Source organism: Thunnus albacares, chromosome 12 (assembly GCF_914725855.1).
Source record: "Thunnus albacares chromosome 12, fThuAlb1.1, whole genome shotgun sequence".
Classification (NCBI taxonomy): domain Eukaryota; kingdom Metazoa; phylum Chordata; class Actinopteri; order Scombriformes; family Scombridae; genus Thunnus; species Thunnus albacares.
The window spans coordinates 8,216,110-8,235,888 of record NC_058117.1 but is presented as its reverse complement, the minus strand read 5'-3'; the positions used below and the strand labels follow the sequence as shown (position 1 = coordinate 8,235,888).

Genomic DNA, 19,779 nt, shown 5'->3' with positions numbered 1-19,779 from the left:
TGTGTGTGTGTGTGTGTATGCAGCGGTACATGGACCGCAGACTCACTAAACTTTTGCAGAGTAACTATAGCTTGCTTATTAAAAACACAAAGCAGTTAACTACTGCTTGTGGGTTTCCGGGTCTGAAAAGTTAAGCCGATGCAGAAATGCCTTGAATCTGCATTCTTTCTAATGGCCAGCGACTCCACTGGTTGCAAAAAGAAGTCTGATTGTATAGAAGCCTATGAGAAAATGACCCTACTTCTCAGTTAATTTATTTCTGCAGTAAACAATTTTCTAATAAGTTTATAGACTCAATCGCAATTTTCAAGTCTTTTTCAATACAGCATAATGTTAATTTTGTAAATTAAGGTCCCATTTAGAGTAAAATAGACAATAAAGCAGTGTATGCTTTAGGGTGTGGCTACCTTGTGACTGACAAATCGCAACCAAGATGACAAGGTTGATTACATACATTACGTACCATAACCCCAGATTAGAATAGGAGTATAATCACTATTTTAGTGTATTTTCAGTTCATGAAAGTTAATTGTAACATTTTGGTCACCTAAAGTCTTGTTCAGCATTTGGTTTTTCTAAAAAAACCCTCTACGGAGTCAACTGTTCAGTTTTTCCAGTAAGAACATATTGTTTTAAGCCTGTTTTTTCACTAGCTAAAATTAGCATTCGCATTATCACAGTTAACCACAGACTGTAAATGCACCGTGCTAACCAAGCCAGCAGCGAGCAGGTAGTGTTAGGGTCAGCCTCACCCTCTCGTCCAAATACGATCACTTCTGGCTCCGAAAAACCAAGATGGCTATGGTCAAACTGCCTAACTCGAGGCTTCAAAGCGGGAGTCAACAAACCAATGGATAACGTCATGGTGGGATTACATACACGCTTTTTTGTTCAGTTACCCAAAACTACAAGTTTACAGGACAGTAACACTTCTGCGGATAAGTAACAGCAAGCAGACAAAATGTTATCCTTGTTTTGTAAGCAGCCATGTCCCAAATCCATAGTTAATGATAAATCAATATAAATGAATATAAAATAAAATAAAATAAAATAAATAAACTGCTTCATCTCTGTAAATTATCAACATGCCATGCTGTTGTGAAAATGGGGGGTTAAAGTATATTTATATATTATATACTTTACATTTCCTAAAGTATATCAATATATATTTTTATCGATTTCACTTAAATTCCATAAAATGTCTTTTCCCCCCCTGAAAAGCATATACAATACCCCTAGTGATGCAATACTGCCCTCTATAGTGTGTAAAGAGAACACAACATGGACTTTGGGTTGAGTTAAAATTTATTATCTCATACCACATTTTCTATATTACATTTTAACAATTACTTTTTTTAAATATAGTTTAGTGTATAATTTACAATATGACAACACAACAGTATATCATAGCAGTTTATGTTACTGTAATCTTGGGCTTCAATAAATTAGTTACGATACAAACATAGACAGTGTGGCCATAATCAGTATTTGAACTTCAGGTGTTAGAGAGCAAAAAACATGTTGTTCAATATCATTATCAACATCTAATGATCTTAAATGCACAATGACTGAAGTTTTACACTGACTGTAACTGTAGTAAATATAGTAAATGCATGACAACAGGAAAAAGTCAATTTTGTTGTGTAAATGTGAGAACAAGGGAGCTTGTTAGTTGTGATGAAAAATAAAACTACAAACAGTTAAAAATCCCATGTAGCATTTTGGGATGTGATTACAAAAAACACCATGTTAGGCTTTTGATATCAGGGTAAAAATATCACCATGTGTAATTAATCCTCTAGTGTATTCAGATATTAGAGATCAAACGTGATAATTCGGCACTTAAGTGTTGAGTGTTGCAGCAGAAAGGAAGTTGCATTGCTATTATATTATGAAAGGCATCTTTGAGGCAAAAACAAGTGACATTGACATGGATGATGGATGAAAAAGATGCTAAAAGTGGCAAATACCATATAAGAGAATGCATATATTTTAAGTTATGTTTATGTTTGAAATAAAAACACAGAGTACAGCTGCTGATTGTAAATAAAGAACTGGACTGATACTATTTGTTTGGATAAATACATTAGCATGATGCTCAGCTGCACAAGTTCTATATCCACAATGCTGCCATATTTTCAAACAGATAAATACTCAATGCACCCTCAATGTATATTTGGACTGTGATAGTAAGGAAATGTCCGCTGAATATAATATTCTGGCAAAACTGTGTATGTGAGGGCTATAAATGTAAGTTTACCATGTGTCAAACACTATATAACAATGAGTTGGTTTTTGGTCAATGCTGCAAAGAGGTATCTGTTAAAGTGAGAGAGAGAGGTGATTAAGAATAAGATAGGAAGTCCACACAGTGAATGAGTGAAACGGACGGACGAAGTAAACAGACAAGGAGAGAGAAGGAAGGATGTAAAGAAGAGAGACAGGATGAAACAGTTTAATAAGGCCAGTAGGAAGACAGTGAGAAGTTTTAGTGCAGGATCTCAATGAGGAGGCGTTTGAAGTCTCCACCACAGTCAGAATCCAAGGCTTCTTTCAGGGGAACATCGTACTTCTCCAGGTACATGTCCTTCACTGTGTCCAGGTCGATCTGTCGGTTAACACATAAAGCTGCGGTCACTGTGAAATTCTGTGAATGTGTTCATTTCTGGTTTTCTTTTGGAAGTTCAAAGATTTTTGGATTAGAGATTCAAAACAATACATCAGATTACTTTTCAAACAAGTGCAGGATGCCTGTGCAAACTATACAGTAAGCACACAAGAAGAGAGGATTAATCTTAGGCAGCTAACATCAATATAAAATACAATAATTCTGATTTTCGTTTGACATGCAATCAAATATTATGATACACACACACACACACACACACACACACACACACACTTGCCTCAGAGCGACCAACGATGATGCGAATGAGTGTTTCCTCATCAGTGCCCGCTCCCTTCATAGCAGCATTAAGGCGTCGGGCAAAATACAGCTGTGGGTTCTTAGCACACCTTACTATAAATCATACACACACAAAGGCATCAGGTATTATGAAACGTGTAAATGAAAATCGATTTGATATTTTATTGTTTTGTGAAGAATCCTTTCCAAACGTACCCAGAGTGATGTAGCAGTCCTTGAGAGTTCCTGTGGCCTCAGAGTCAATGGCGTCCAAAATGTCTGTTCCTGAAAGCTGCAAGACAATAAGTTCACACAAGAACTTAATCTCAGTGAAGACATCTGTAACAACAATGACATGTTATCCTCATCCTCAGGTATTACACTGATATTACAAATGAAGGAAAAAAAAAACAAAAACAGTGTTTTTTTGCAGCAATGAGTGCAGTACTTACCGATTCGTAGAACTTAAAGGTGGCCTGAAGCTGCATGTAGTTCCTGTGTGTGAGAATGAAGGTGAAGGTCGACTCATCTGTGCCAAACCTGCCTTCTCCTGCCTGATGGTTACAAAAAGAGGAAATAAAAGAAACACATTTGTAAGTATTGCCACAGTAACGGTCTCAGGAGACTGATCAGAGGAGCAAGTGCAGTTATACATTAAAATTTAATTCGATTTTATTACAATCTGAATCTTGTTTTGAGACTTTTGGCCATAATTCCTATTATACATTGTAATCACCAAGTTAAACCTGTATTATAGTTGTTCTCGATTGCTAAGACACATTTCTGGAAATTATGTTCCATTTCCCAAAACTCTAAACACAAATGCATAAATGCACACTCATCTTCAAAAATTATCCACTAAAAACCATGTAATCTTACATCTAAACCAAACTTTGCCTTCAGACATCACACAAAAGCCATTAAATACAAATGCACACTGATGAGATCAATTCAAAACACTACCATAAAAACCTGTTACTGCAATGAATAATGGTGCTTATGGTTTTCCCCCAGAACAACCTCTTTATATGATGAACACAATATAAAGACACAAAACATATACATTTTCAAAATCTTTAATTCCTTAATGTACTGTAGTAATATAAACTTCAGTAAAAAAGTAAATGTACTGTAAAAAATATGCAACTGATAAAGAACATACAATACAAATAAATATATAATATATAATGCTAATAAAATAACTTCATGTATTTATCTGTATAAAGCAATGAAAAAAGCAGTTTGTACATTAAGAAATAAATCACATTTATTCTGCGTCAGTCCTTGTGGATCCATTGTTCCAAAACAAGTGAACTGACCCATGACCTTTTTATTTATCCTGAGGTTATGATTGGTGCGTGAATAATTTTTACTCTTAGTGTTTCCACCTGGGCATTTGTGTGTCAATTAGGTTCCAGCTGTGATGACTTGACTTAGTGATACTGAATGCCAGCGCTTTCTAAATGAGCACATGAGTGAAAACAGGGGAATAATGTTTATAGTTTTTGGAAATGGGTCTGTCTTCTGGTAGATGGCGTCATGCTTCGGGGTGTTTAGTTAATAGGTCCAGTTATAGTGTGTAAGCGATAAAGAAAAACTGTAATTGGGTTTCAGCTGTGATGACTTGAGATAGTGATACTGAATGCCAGAGCTTTCTAAACGAGCACATGAGCAAAAACAGGGGAATAGTATTTATAGTTTTTAGAAATGTGTCTGTCTTTTGGTAGATGGCGTCATTGTTTTGGATGTTAAGTTAATAGGTCCAGTTATAGTGTATGAGCATTCAAGAAAAACTGTAGCTGATTTTTTGGCCACTTGGGGGCAGCAGAAGCAAGCTGTAAACACAATATTGATATATTATCTACAATGTTAACCAGCTAGTTGCTAACTTTGTCTATCTGGCGATTTTAAGGAATTTTTTTTTTACAAAAACATCTCCCTGCTAAGAATGGAAACAATTCTAAGAGAGCAGCAAGAGTGAAACAAAACAGTTAATTAGAGGGCTGTACAACCAAAGCAATAACTTAAAGATGCTAAAAAGCTCCATAAAGCTGAGGGGAACTGCAGGATCAGGTGATAATTCTCTTTGGGTTCATCATTATGAGCGATCCTTATCACATTACACCAAGTTATTTGAGCCATTGTTAATGTAAAAATATTGCCTATAGCACCTTTAATTGCTGAGATCTGACAATGCAGTGAATACAATGTTAACATAACCTATAGAAATTATGGACAAAACTATTAAAATAAGTTTCATGTTGTAACAAACTGTAAATATCCTTTTAAAGGAGAATGACTATAAAGTCTCATTATGATATGGTAAAAGTATTTTCAATAAATTGTTTTTTGTTGAGCTGTTGAAAACTTGCTACCAGAGAGGCAGACTTTGCCACAAAACTATCTCTGCTCACATTAATATTTGTGTCACCGTGAAAATTCAAGTGTGAAGCATCACACCTTAACTGTGAATTTCCACACAGATCCCACAGAATCCTGTCTGTAACACAAGTCACAGTACAGCATTAACACAAAAACAACTGATTTGATTTAATCAAATCTGTACTTGAGATGGGACACAAGACTTGCCAGTCATCCTGGGCTCACACACTTAAACACTTAAACCCCAGATCATATTACCTTGCAAACATCAGTGTGATTTAAGGGCAGACTATGAATAACAGCTTTAATTGGAAGGAATTATTGCAGCACAGACCTCTTCTAAGAACTTACCTCAAACAAAGATGAAGCATCCTGTTCAGCTAAAGCTTCGTCCACCTCAAAGCCCTCATCTCTGCTCGCCTGTAGATAAAGGGGGATATAAGAGAAGAAGGGGATAGAGGGGGAGATATGGGGAGTGAGAAAAGTTAAGAGGATGGATAAGGGAGGTGATCCATGAAGAAAAGATTTAGCGAGTGGAAGAAAGGTCAAAGATATGGATTGCAAAACTAATCTCAGGCTTTTAATAGGATAACAATCACCTGCTACACATTTATAGGACATATTTGGGGCCATTAGCCCATGAGTCACACTGTGTTTGTCTTTCTTTCTAGGGGAAGGAAAAACAAGGGGAAACAGGCAAGGGTGGGAGTGCTGAAAGGGATGGAGATCGCATAGAGGCCAAAGCATGCCAAACAATGATGTGATGTGTGACGAATGTCTCAGTGGGCGAATTAAAGCATGCAGAACAATTCTGTGAGCAGTATCAAAGGAATAAAAGTGCTATTCTTATTGTCTTAAAGGCTTACATCCAGTGTCAAGACCTACACTTGAAATATCAAATTGTGTTTGAAAACTGTGGTAACTCTAAGTTTCTGCTTTGAGTACTGCAAGTCACCTTGTAACCACCCGTACATAATACTATAAGTGTGTTTCATGGTTAATAAACTTCAAATATTCAGTGTTCACCTGCAGCAGTGAGATCAGCAGGTTCCTCACGTCTCCGCTGGTGTCACCCTCAATGTCTGCCTCCAGGTCACGCTCATGCACTGTAAGCCACAAGTAGTCACTACTTTAATTTCAAAGTCTTCCTAAATCTTTTACATCATTAACAGATGTAAAATATCTGTGTTCAGTTCCTCTCAGTACAGTGCAACAGTATGGTTTAGTAAAAAGGGAAATTTGACACCAAAATGTATTTGTGGCCAGCAAGTGAGGAAAACACAGCTCACTTAACCATGATTCATTCCCAAAAGTGACACACCCAAGACTTTAGGACAAATATAAAAATGTTCAACTGTTCCATGAGCTGGTTAACTGACCACACTTTCCAGTATGAGAGGAACATCAAATTATAGCTGCCTAAATACGACTCAGCAGAGAGGAAAACCTACCCTGGACATAGGCCTCCTTGTAGCTCAAGATGTCCTGTAGGGAGACAGAAGATGAGATTTATGAGATGACATTAATATTTTATATTAGCAACTGATTAAATGGCCAAGTGTAATATGAATGGTGTCACTCCCCACAGAGAATTATCACTTTACTCGAGTGAGAGTTTAGTGCCTTTCAGCTCTATGTTTTGGTTTTACAATCCCAGCTTTACATGTTTTAGTTCACCCTTACCGCACTCATCAATGTTGTTATTAGCAGCAGTAGACAGCTGCTTTCAGTGAAAAAAGCTTATATAAACCCACTGTGCTACACCTGCCCAGCACCAAACAGACAACGTTAGCAGCTAGCTGGTGAACATATTGGCGTTTAGAAGCTAAAGAGCTAAATGATCTCTTCCGGCTCCCTTTCACCAGGAACTAGAGTGAATTTTTGATTTATCAACATCAGGTGGTCAGAAACATGACTCCCAATGAATGCTAATGTTACTCAGTGTTTGCTTCTAGTTCTAGTCATTTTAGTTCTAATCATGCTGATACTTATTCAAGTGCTCATTGTTTTGTTTGTTTGTTTGTTTGTTTTTAATTAGTTATTTGATCAAATAAAAAGGGGGTATGACGTCATGATTGCCAGCTGTGATCCCCATCATCCCGACTCTACTGCACAGACTCTGGCTCCAAATGATGTCAAACAAGCAAGATGGCAGCTCCCTCAATTGAGATATTTTGGCTTCTCTTTTGCATAGCAGTAGGAAGTGGAGACACATCGTCCATCCAACTGTTTGTTAGTTTGCTAATGTGATAATCAAGTGGCAACCTCTGGGGCTGAAAAATACAGAAGCCAATACAGAAGTGTCAAAAACTGTAGTTCCTCAAATAGCCACTTGAGGCTGGCTCTAAAAGTGAGTCAATCTTCATACACTCCCATGTTAAAATGTCCAACATTACGGCAGAAATAAACATATTTACACCCTGGTATAAAAAACGTTTTTGGTCTCTATAGCTTATTTCCCCTTTCATGACAACTGTACAGGGGGTGAATTTTTTTTATAATTCACTCGTTTAAATTTTATTAAGCCGTAAAGTTATGCATAATCAAGGTTGTGGCCGCTCTGAGCGTCAAAACCACTGTTCAGAAACCAATAGGTGACAGCATGGTGGCTTGTTGTTGCGTTGCCCCCAAGTGGCCAAATAAAATAAAATAATGCGGCTTTACTATTTTGACAACAGAGGAACAGAATTACATCAACGAAATTAATACAGGTGATATGTCAGACTTTCTAAAAGGAAACAGAGTCACCATACAAATGTAAATATCTGCTTCTGCTTCTTTTGTGCTGCATGCAACGTCTTACTTTTGAAACTGAAAGTCATTTCTGTGAGGACACACTTCATAAAAGGTTTATAAATTGTAATTAGTGGCTTTAAAAGTTGGTAAAACACGTATTGATGCTTCATATCCTTTTAATCAATACTAGAGTTGGAACTTATAAACCTATTATACAGTAAATTATACCCTATTCAAAAGCAGTATTCAAAATAGACACCATATCACAGACAGTTTGATCTTTAATTTAGAGATCAACAGGCAGCGGGGAGAGACTCTGCAGTAAATATAGCATATAACTGATCTAACCTGAAGTTTATGAAAGAGTGAAAATAAATAGAAACATACAGGCACGTAACCACTGTGGGAGACGAGGGATCACGTCCCCCCTCAAAATTTGAAACATGGGAATTTGTCACCCCCAATATTTGTAATTGACAAAACATCAGATTCTCCCAACAGATGACAGAAAACTGATTTGTTCCCTCAATATTCAGTATTAAACTGACTCCAAAACACACTGGATGTTTATCATTCACAGAAGAAAACCTCCTGCATCTTGTTTGTGTTCATGTCAACAACAGCAGTGGAAAGCAGCTGTGAGCGCGGTGCCAAAGCTTGGAGTCCATCCTGTATGTCCTGAGGGCCACCGCTGCTTCAGACCCAAATGTTTTGAGCCGAGCCAGTTAAAATACCACTTTTCTGGTCCTCTGATATTTTATTTAACAGAGTGGAACTTAACGTGGAGCGTTAGATGGAGGGGGAGAAATATGGTACTGCACATAACCAGACGCATACAGGCTGTGGTTATATTACAGGCAATAAAGTTACTATTTACAATGAGCAGAGCAGTTTCCAGTGTTCAGGCTTTTCTCCACATTTCAGCACAGAGGGTCAATAATAAAACTGCATGGAGAGTAAAAGACAGTTTGCGTGTCTTTAGTCAACAAAGGAGTGCACACACAGAGCTCTCCAACATCACAAATCAACCTTTATGTGTTTTGCTTCTTTTTCTTCTCTAGTTCAAATATATTCCATAACCTATCTTAAATGTCTGTCAAAATACAGCTATAAATGTGACTCAGGCGAGTCTGTAATGTGTTAGATTAATGTCTGAATCTTACAATAATGTTGCTCAGGTGTCACTGAATGTAATCTGGGATGTTGCAGAAACATCACTACTGATGTTATGTTTGTTGCTCCGCTGCCAGATTATTTCCTTTATTAAACACCCACAGAATTACAAGGCAGCCGAAACGATAAGTGCATTTTTAAATTGAGAGAGTGATGTGTGCAATTACGCACGTCGTACAGCAGCGGTAACTTCATTAACAACAGATCAGTCAGGATCTGATGGTAATTAATGTTCTGTGTTCTGTCACATACCCAACAAGTCAGCTGTTACACACTGACTCCAGGTTTATACAGTGGAATTGTTTGTAATAAAGCAGCACTTACGGATGAATCCTGAGCTCCGTCAGAGCTGTCAGGACATTTTTATTTTAAGCTAAAAGTCCAAGATAAGCCTCATTCAGTGCTTTTATTGTGTTGTGGGACTGGAGCTGTGGAGGTGAATTTTCCAGCTGCTCAGATAAACCTGGGCCTCTTTCTTACAAGTCCATTTAAAGGGCCAGTTCACCCCTTCCCTCCCCGTACTTATAGAAGTATCTCCCATTCAGAAAGTTTTAAGTTTATTTGTCCAGGTCTCAGAGATTGTTGGCTCCATTTCAACAATTGTTAATTAGGTTGATTTTCTACCAAAAATATGATGACTACAAATAACCTAGTGCACCCCCCACACCCCCCCATCCCACTCACTTGGTCCCCCCCAGTATCTGACTTGCGATCGTACTGCACAACAAAAATTTATCATCTATTTACAAACCTCATTGGTAGCTGTGCACAGGATCTCGACCAGCACGGCTTCGTCTGTGCCTGCCCCCTTCATGGCCTTCCTCAGCTCCTTGGCAAAGTAAACACGAGGAGGGTCCAACATGGCTATGACGGCTTTCTCAAAACTGCCTGACAACTCCTTCTTCAGGACCTCCTCCAACTCCTGAACAAACAAGAGGTGACATGATGCATGGTTCTTCAGTGTGTGTGTGTGTGAGAGAGAAAGAGAGAGAGAGAAGCAGGCAAGTACTTACATCATCATACTTTTCAAAATAAGCCTGTTTGATCTCCACACGTTGAGCTGAAGAACGATTGGCCAGGATCTGAATGATAGCCTCTTCATCTGTTCCTGGAGAATATACAGTAGTGTACACATAAAGGGCTGACCTCACAATCACTCAAATGAAATAAAAGTGCTTAGTGATCATCATAATAATAATACACTATTACTCAAACTGGAAAGCCACTCTTATGAAAATGACTGCCAATCAAACATATTTCTGGTAAAATCTGTGTTTTCATTGGTATTTTTATGCATTAAAAATGTTTTTTTAATTTTATATTCACATTTCTAATCTTATGTGACACCATAGTGTAAGACAGACAGTAATATATATGATAAAGTATTGTTTCCACCTCCATTATTCTCAACTGAGGAAATTCTATTTGTAGAAATTCTGTCATAATTATGCAAACTTGTTCTTTTTGCTACTTGTGACATTTTATTTCATCTTTTAAATGTACATGCATATGGGTATCAACATGTATCCTGGAACTTGTTGGCAGGACAGTGAGAAAAAAAGGGACTGAAAAGTGTTTCCATTATGCTTTGAATGCTTACTGTTGAACTAAAAATCAGTAATTTGTAAGAAAATGTTATAATGCTTTGTTTTCACTAAAATTAATAAATAATTGCTAAAAGTTTGAATAAGGCGGCGGCGTCAATAATGCTGTGTGTTTCTATCATACACATGGTGTAAAATGTTTTCCATGGTATGTGTCATCAGTCTGCAGCGTTTCATCTTCTTGAGCACAATTCTGATGATGATTTTGTTTCACTGAAGTATTAGGACAAATAAATGTGTTTTCATATCAATGACATTTCAGAATTCCTGATATGGGAAGACATACAGGATTTATTGAATGACTGCATTACATTCACTGCAAATAGAGAAATCAGACAGACTTCAAAGGAAGAATGACAGTGAAGAATGAATAAAGAAAAACAATTTAATGCACAACCGATGGACAGAAGAATGAGAGAAAACCCCACACATCCTTACCTAAACCTTTACATGCTTTTCGTATGGCCTTGATATCAGCTGTAACATCAAAGTCCTCATATGGGACTATGGTGGGCTGGAGATGAAAATGGGACAGGATCATTCAAAACGTATAAAAAATTGATTAATTGATTAAAAAAAACAAACAACAAGTGCTAAAACTATCATATTAACCACTCTTATAGACACTAAAAAGAGTTAACACATACTTTCCAATACATAAATAAAGCGCCTACATTCTGTACATGAAAAGTACTAGTATAGAGTTACAATTGCCATGTTCTCCATTGAAACAGATTAAAGTTGAGGAAAGTATTTGCATCCAGGCAATTTTCTCCCGCAGGAAATGGGTGCAGCCTGTCTGAGTATGTGTTTGCTGAGTCATGGGACAGCAGCAGCAGCAGCAGCAGGAGCAGCAGCAGCAGCAGCAGCAGCCTCCTCTCCTCGCCCACCCTCCGTTTAATACAATGCGGCCTTATTGATCAGCGTTTCTGAGAAATTCCACATTGCTGCTGTTGCTGCTGCCTCCTCGGCCCTCAGCAGGGCACACACTCCCTTTGCTTAAGTTAACTGCGCAAGTTCTGCTTCATACTGACTGTTTGGAGTCATTTATTGCATTTTTCACAAAAAGTCTTGCTTTTGCCTCCAGGAAGATGATAAATCTATAATATTCCCTTGGAGACTGTTCTTGATAAACTACACAATGTTGACTTGTCTTATCTCTGAGGAATTGTAACTGTTTGTGTATGTGTGTGTCTCTCTCTCTCTCTCTCTCTCTCTCTCTCTCTCTCTCTCTCTGTGTGTGTGTGTGTGTGTGTGTGTGTGTTTGTGTGGACATTTTTCCTATTGCATCAGTGCATATCTTACAGCGCAGTTTAAAGTCTCTGTACAAAGAGGGTGCATCATTCCTGTTTTATTCCTGCTGACTGTGACCAGTGGTGCTATTATATTGTTCATATTTTATTTATATCCTTCCCACTTTGTTATTATGATCAGTAGTAATATTATGATTATCATATTGTATTATAATTGGGCTATAACCGGTATTTCGTTGGTGGCCTTGTTATTGCGGAGATTCACAGCTTAAATTCTTATTCTATTCTGTTTCCTATAGACCACACCTACCGATGATTCACCTTCCTGTAAACTTTATATCAGAGTTCCTGCAAAAAATATGAGAAAATGTCCTGATCGACACCCCACAGAGACAGTCACATAGTGTTTACTAAGCCTAACAAAACCCAATAGTCTCTTTTAATTAAGTTAGTTTTTGTTTAATAACTTCGTCACAGAAGATGCAGTAAGTCACGTTTTTTTTCTTACCTGAATGTTGCCCATGATAGTCCAGACCGGTCTGTCCAGTTATGGGGAGATGTGTGTTTGGATGTTGTGCTGAGTTGTCCTGTGATGCGTGTCAAGCCGCGGATCGGCTGTTCCTGCAAGGACTCAGCCCTGTCCGGTGCTGCAGAGTGACGTCACCGCCGCTTATTTATTCAGCAGGATGGAGCTGAGTCTGGGTGGAGTTGGAGGAGGTGGTAGTGGGGAAAATAGTAGAATAATTCATTCTGCCTTGTAGTTATCAACTAGCTGTTAGTTGTGCCACAGAAATGAAAAAAATTAATGAAATGATTTGTTATGACTTGTGCCCAGTGGTGCATTTACACAAGTACTCTACTTTACTTACAATTTTGAGGTACTTTCTTGAATACTTCCATTTTATTCTACTCTGTACTTTTACTCTACCACATTTCAGAGGCACATATTGTACTTTTTACAATTTACTTTTTAAGAAAATTTTCAATAACCGGCTTATGAAATATGATGCCATGAATGATGCATGATAAAAATGATTCACCTTAGGAACAGACTTGTGATTATGCCTGAACAGCAGCTCACTAGAGAGATTTTCAATTGGGACGTGTTGCATGGATAGCCCTGGATTAGTGTGGTGAAATCCTTATTCTGTATGATTGATTCTCTTTTCATCTTCCAAAACAGATTGTAGTGTAATATTCATGATGCCCAGTGCAAACTGTTCCTGATTTACAAAGAAAGATGGTTTGTTGATGATGGGATAAACCTGAATTAAGTAACTATATTAAAAACATATTGTCTGATAATATGAGAAGCAGAATTTACCCAAAAGTCAAAGATCTCTGTGTGTACATTAGTCATAGAAACAGGCAGGTTTACTGTTCTCCCTGAAGAGAAAGGACTGTTTCCTGTGTGATTTAGGTGAGACTGAAGATGAAGTCCATTTTATGTTTTATTGCTCATTGTATGATGATTTTAGGGCCACACTATTTAGTAAAATGTCCTTCATTTCTGATGAGTTTCTCTGGATAAATAATTATAAGAAACTTGAGCTGTGTTTCAGGAAGGGAACCTTTGTGTGGCTGATTTTATTTGTACAGCCTGGTACAGAAGACAAAGCTCTTTGTTTGCAATGTAATGTAGGAAGTTTTGTTCTACGTTTGACAAACATTTCACCACTGCAGCTGTATGTCGGTGTCTTGTGAGTCCATGTGGGCTGAGCACATGACACACCAACTAACTATGATGCATTATTATGGATTAAAATAGCTGTATATAAAGTAGTTCAAATGAGATCCACCTCAAATGGCTAAAACATTAAGATGCTGTTCGCACTTTAATGCATCTGAAATAATAATCTAATGTGAAACTCTGTCACCTTACTAGAGTAAAGGAGTGACGCTTTAAGAGTGTTACTGCTACTTTCATACTTCTACTCGAGTAAAATAATTAAAGCAGGACTTTTGCAGTAATGTAATGGAATATATTTAAAGTGTTGTAATGTCGTGCCTTTGCAGCAGAGACAGTGTAAGCTTGAATACGGCTGCTTTTGTGAAATTGCATCCCTGAAATACAGCCTTCATCTATATAAAATTATACACTAAATACATCCCAGTCTTAAGTGAAGAATCACTTTATCTTCTTCTTAGTTTATTAAGACTCTAGTGGATGATTAAGACGTTTATGTCTAGATATGAAGAGGCCATTCACAGTTACACTTATTCTCCACTTGGTGGCAGTGTTGCACAGTCTACAAAAAAGGACTTCCTATGAGAGAGTTTACAGAGATATAAAATTAATTCAGTTGAATTGAAAGTGCAGGTGATCAAGATATATGGATCATAAATATGAACCTCAAACAGACATTACTGAACAGAACAAGAGAATCTACAGTCCTAAAGCAAACTGAGAGCCAAATCAGTGGCAGTGGGGTTTTATAGAAATATTTAATTCAGAATTGAGAACAGGGTATTTACTGTATGTACATGCAACACAATATGAATGTACAATATATAAATACTCCCATGTGGATGCTACAACAGTTTGTAACCTTTTGGAGTAACACTATACAGTATAACAAGCATAAAGTACATTTAGTGGGCAAGTTACAACGTTCCATTTTAAATCATCTGGTAGAAAAACGCTTGTGAAAGTTGGACCAGCGATAAATAAAGTGAAGTAGTGGTACATGTATATTTATCAGGCCTCTCACTTTATGGATGCTGTTTCCTGAATAATGCAAAACAGATTAGCACACAGTTTAAACTGGACGCTCTTTCCTAGTAAATACATGACAACATCTGACATCTTTATTTGAACAAATCCAATGTGCAGCGTACATTTGTCAAGTCCTCTTTAAGTATTTCATAGTAGGCTTTATTCACTGTTTTTAATGCCTTCAGGTGAATTTTAGTGTACCATGACCTCTGTATGTTCACAGTCATGCACACACAACCATAAAGACGCTGAGCTGACTACTATGTGAATGGCTGACTGTTGATGTTGGAGATGTTGTTGAAATGGTAAATTACTCATTTCCCATTAGAGAGAAAGTGGCAAAAGAAAGCTTTGGTCATGCATAGTTGTGGTTTTAGCGATTGAATGTGTGCAAATATTTGAAAGAAGGTGCATTCAAGCAGATGTAAAATGGGCAACTAAGTGAGAGAAAAAAATGCATTATTCACATCATCCACCCAACTCAGGCTTGTGTTTGGTCCTTAAGTCGCCCTTCTAGACGTGGAGATACAACAGCCTGTGATGCAAGAGTGGTGTTTTTTTTTTTTAAAGAAGGGATGTCCATAGCAAAAACAGAGTAAATGTGCCACTTTATAGGAGTAAACAGTAAATAAATGTAAACAGAAGGGAGAGCTTCATGGATATTTTATCTGCTCAACTGTAACTGTGAGCCATTTGAAACATCCGTGTACATTATTGATATAAATGCACATCATTTCAAAAGCATCAATGTGGTACATCAGAAGACAAATATCATAGGCAACAACATCAATAGTTCCACTGTCATATTTGAGTACAAGTTAACCAATAAACATTTAGTTATTGGATGCTTGGTAGTTTGCAACATGCAATGGCTTTTGCAAAATGTATACACACTGCACTGTATATGGAGGACTTAAACTGAAACATACAGTTTTCTTCATTTAAAGGTGAAGCTAGACTACAATCCTTTGTTATTCCCGTGTTTCTCTAATCAAACACATCATCTTCATGCCATGAATTATGCATTTGGCCTAAAGGTAAGGCATTCACAGCTGTGTCTGGGGCTTTGGTCCTGCTTCACGGAGCTCATATCCCATTCTTTTCCTAAGGTCTTTTTGCCCTGCTGCCTCTTTGTGCATCATCAGTATCTGATACGGTCGGACTCCACTGGTTAACCATGTAACATAGATTATCAGTTTCATCACCTCGACAGGGAAAACATACGTGAATATTCAATAAGCTGATTATGTGAAGCATTCAGTGTGTTTGTGGTCAAACGATTGTCTGATCTGCTGGTTTAATACAGGTATGATTAATTTTCAAATTACCTTGATGTACTCGATGTGATAAAAACAGACAATGTACCTCTGACAAATGTGCAAGCAAAAGTGCAGACTAAAAATTTCTTTAAAGTGACTTCAAGGTTGCATTCACTGCAATGTAACAACGAGAACTTTTGTTATTTAGCAAATACTCATGTTTGGATCGCATCAACGGACAGCAGAATAAATGTTCTTCCTCGCAAAATCTCTTACACCAAGGTGACCCAGAGTAAACTTTCTTATCAATGTCACATCTTTATCTTTTGGTTCTCCCCATAGAGACATTTCATTGCTTTGTCCTCTGTGGATACAAAAAAATACAATCGTCACACCAGTCATCATGCCTTCTCCCCGGAGTCTGGCTCCTGAAAGTCCCAGGGACAAACATCAGCCATTTGTGCACCGCTGATGACTGCAGGTTTGTGACTAGTACTCAAAGAGCTCTCTTTCTTCCTGTCTGGTGAGGGTTTAGTCTGACCAAAGCTGGTGTGTGAGGGCTCAGCCTCCCGGGAGAAAACCTCCGCCCTCTTGTTCTCCATCACCTCTGGGTCTCTGGTGGAGCTCCTCCGCCGCTCAGAAACCGGCCCGCCGCACTCTGACGACTGACTAACACGCCTCCTCTCCGATGGCGGCTTGCTGGAGGAGCTCCGCCTTTCTCTGCTTTTCTCCCTCCCTTTCTCCTTCTCCACCTTGTGGTTGGACGAGCAGGAGCCTTTCCTTTTCTTCTTGTGCGTGGTTGGACTGTTGCAGGTCTTCTCCTGCTTAGGCGAGGGTGGGCTGGTGTAATCCCACGGGCAGATCTCTACCATCAGGGAGGGTGGCTGCAACAGGCTCCCTGTGGACTTGGAGTGGTCTGAGTGGAGAGCCTTGGGTTTTCCATCAGTGGGTGTGACACTCTTTTTACGCCTGATCCTGTCTGGGGAGATGGAATCTGAATCTCTTCCCAGCATAGGCTGCTCATCGAACTCCCAGGGGCACACATCCGGCTTGAGAGGCAGAGGTGACCTGGGTGGGCGAGATTTACGTGTTTCCTTGCCCTCCTCCCTTTCTCCTCCTTTGTCTTTGGTGCGGCGTCTGTTGGAAGGCGACTGCCCTGTTTTCTGCCTCTGCTGGGACCGACTACCTTTGGTCATTCCAGAGCCGCTGCCTCTCCGGCCTGCAGTGGTTTCTCCAGGAGCGATTGAAACGTGCTTCTGGGTCTTTGCCTCAGAGGGGGTCTGAGGTTCTTCTAGCTCCCAGGGACAAACCTCAGACACGTCGTAGAGGTTCCTCCCAGTCTCAGAGCAAATGGATGGCTGGCTGCCACTCACCTGTCACAATCAAGCAATAAAATAACTGTTGATAAAACAATACCAACTCAATGTCCACTTACTCACTTGTTAAGGAGCTTTCGACTGTACCACACAGCCAGTCAGCTATCCAAAAAGAAATCTTCCCATTAAGTCATTGAATGTAGCATTCAAATAATATTAGAGATAAATAGGGCTGCAACTAACAATAATTTTCATTACCAAACATTTTAGGGATCAACTGATTAATCGATTAATCTTTTAGTCTATAAACTGTCAAAGAATGACAAATGTCCAAAAAGGTTTCCAAGAGCTCAAGCTGATGTCTTTAAATTGCTTGTTTTGCCTGACCAACAGTCTAAAACCAGAAGATATTCAGGAACAAAAAAAATAAGTCAAGGTCCAATCACTAGCTTTTCCAGGAGCTTTCAACTACACTTCACAGTCTCCATCACCAGATGGAGTTTGATTAGTTGTGATTGAAATGGCTCAGATGTCATCACAATACCTAAGTATGGAACTTTGGTCACGTTATAATGGATGGCTGTATATGGTGGGTAATGTGATGTCATACACCATGTGCAACCCCTTCAGTCTTCCTCTCCAGGAGGTTCCTGTTTTTAGTGTCTACCAGCAGAGATTTTTGGGTGTTCAGTGTTTTGTGGACAGTGTTGGTTCTCTGTAACTCAAAGCTGCTATGATCAATATTTTCATATCAAAAATGGACCAAATGACTACATGTGTGTGAAGGGGGTCGCTCACAGTTACGAGCCCACAGAGAATTATCATCCAACTCTGCAATTCTTCCCAGTTCTATTGAATATTTTTAGCTTCTTTTAGCATACAGGTTTAAGAGTCTGGCTGGACGTTCTGATAGCCCAGGCACATACTGTAAGGGAGTCCCACTGGTATGCCTGTGGTGGTCCCCAATGATTAAACAAAGTCCTGGTCCTGGTCTTAAATAAGAGTGGGATTCTTATCAGCCATTCCTTTTAACCGTTGGTCCCGATTAACTTGTGGATATGCTGCACCTCAATTTCTCTATCCTCCTTCTCATTAACAAGATGTTCTGTTGAGCTCCAGTTGAGACCACTCAAAAAGCTACTAAGTTGAAAGTTAGGATATTTTTGTTTTTTGTCAAACTACTATTTCCAAGGTAAACAATACATTATTGCTCAATAGGAGCAAATGTGAGCAAATCCTCACATTCAAAAAGTTAGAAACACAGAATGTTTGGAATTTTTTTCTCTGTAAACAATTAATCAACTGTGAAATTCGTTGTTGATTAATTTAATGTCAACCCCTAACTCCCCTAATTCCCCTAACCCCACTACTATCATTCAGTACAGGAATGCTTCAATCAATTAGGATTTGGAATGTAAATTTGTAAAAAGGTACCTGTTGTTTCATGATGCCCATCTTCATGGGTGTCTTGGAGTACTCCACTGACTGGCTGATGATCATCTTGGGATAATGCTCAGGCGTCTCATCCACACCTGACAACATCCTCCCCTCCTGTCCCTTCAGACCTTTCTTACTGGCATCCTCCACGCTATGCGTCTTGTTGGTAAGCCCTGGCATCTTCTCCTTGGCACTAGCAATCACGCTGAGAGACTTCTGCATGATGGAGGTCCGCAGGTGGACGGGTTTCTTTTCATGTGTTAAGTTGTGAGCACTGGCTGATTTCCAGAAGAGTGGAACAGACTCGGTGGACTCGGCTGGTTCCAGTCTCGGCGGGGTCGGAGGTGGTTCCAGTGGCTTCTTGGAATGTTTTCGGCTAATGAGGGAACCCAGAAGCGATCCTTCTCCACCTCCTCCAACAGGAGTCATTTTATCTCCTGCTGTCGAGCCAGTTTGGCTTCCAGTTTCCTCATCCTGGTCACAAACGTGGTCATAGCTTAGGGACTTCTTCAAGCCTATGACTTTGTTCTTCAGAGAGTCATCCCGGGGTTTGCCTGAGGGGAGATTAAAATATTAGACTTGCATGAAAGTGGGATATGTTAAGTCATTTAAAATGATACATAATTCACAAGTTCATGAAGTTTTGGCCACACTTGCTATTCCGTTGGTCGGCCCACCCATTTGGTCCAGACTGAAATAACTCAACAACTATAGGATGGATTGCCATAAATTTTGTACAGATATCCATGGTGCCCAGAGAATGAATCCTATGACATTAGTAAAACCCTGACTTTTTATTTAGAACCACCAGCAGGCCAAGATTTTTCATATCCAGTGAAATATCTATCAGATGGATTGACACAAAATTTTGTACAGACATTCAGGGTTCCCAGACGATGTAACCCGATGACTTAAGGGATCTGCTGACTTTTCCTCTAATGCCACTATCAGGTAAAATTTATGACCAAATACCTTCAAAACTATTGACATTCCCAACA

The 19,779-nt window shown here is 38.8% G+C and overlaps 2 protein-coding genes across 2 annotated transcripts in view; both read right to left on the bottom strand.

The window, feature by feature from the left end:
- Positions 1-1,287: 1,287 nt before the first annotated feature.
- On the bottom strand, positions 1,288-12,691 carry anxa13l (annexin A13, like). Its single transcript, XM_044369329.1, has 11 exons — positions 12,562-12,691; positions 11,239-11,314; positions 10,210-10,304; positions 9,948-10,118; positions 6,739-6,772; positions 6,314-6,393; positions 5,639-5,707; positions 3,358-3,459; positions 3,122-3,197; positions 2,907-3,019; positions 1,288-2,608 (listed from the first exon to the last, which is right to left on the bottom strand). Exons 1-11 carry the CDS (start codon positions 12,574-12,576, stop codon positions 2,489-2,491), a joined length of 951 nt encoding a protein of 316 aa, XP_044225264.1. The 5' UTR covers positions 12,577-12,691; the 3' UTR covers positions 1,288-2,488.
- A 1,788-nt stretch (positions 12,692-14,479) lies between these two features.
- Positions 14,480-19,779, bottom strand: part of LOC122993361 (probable G-protein coupled receptor 158) — a 52,242-nt gene continuing 46,942 nt past the window's right edge. The window contains exons 11-12 of the mRNA XM_044367478.1: positions 18,779-19,335; positions 14,480-17,401 (exon numbers count right to left, since the gene is read on the bottom strand). Coding sequence (XP_044223413.1) covers positions 16,430-17,401; positions 18,779-19,335 — 1,529 coding nt within the window. The 3' untranslated portion in view covers positions 14,480-16,429. The remainder of the gene's footprint in view (positions 17,402-18,778; positions 19,336-19,779) is intronic.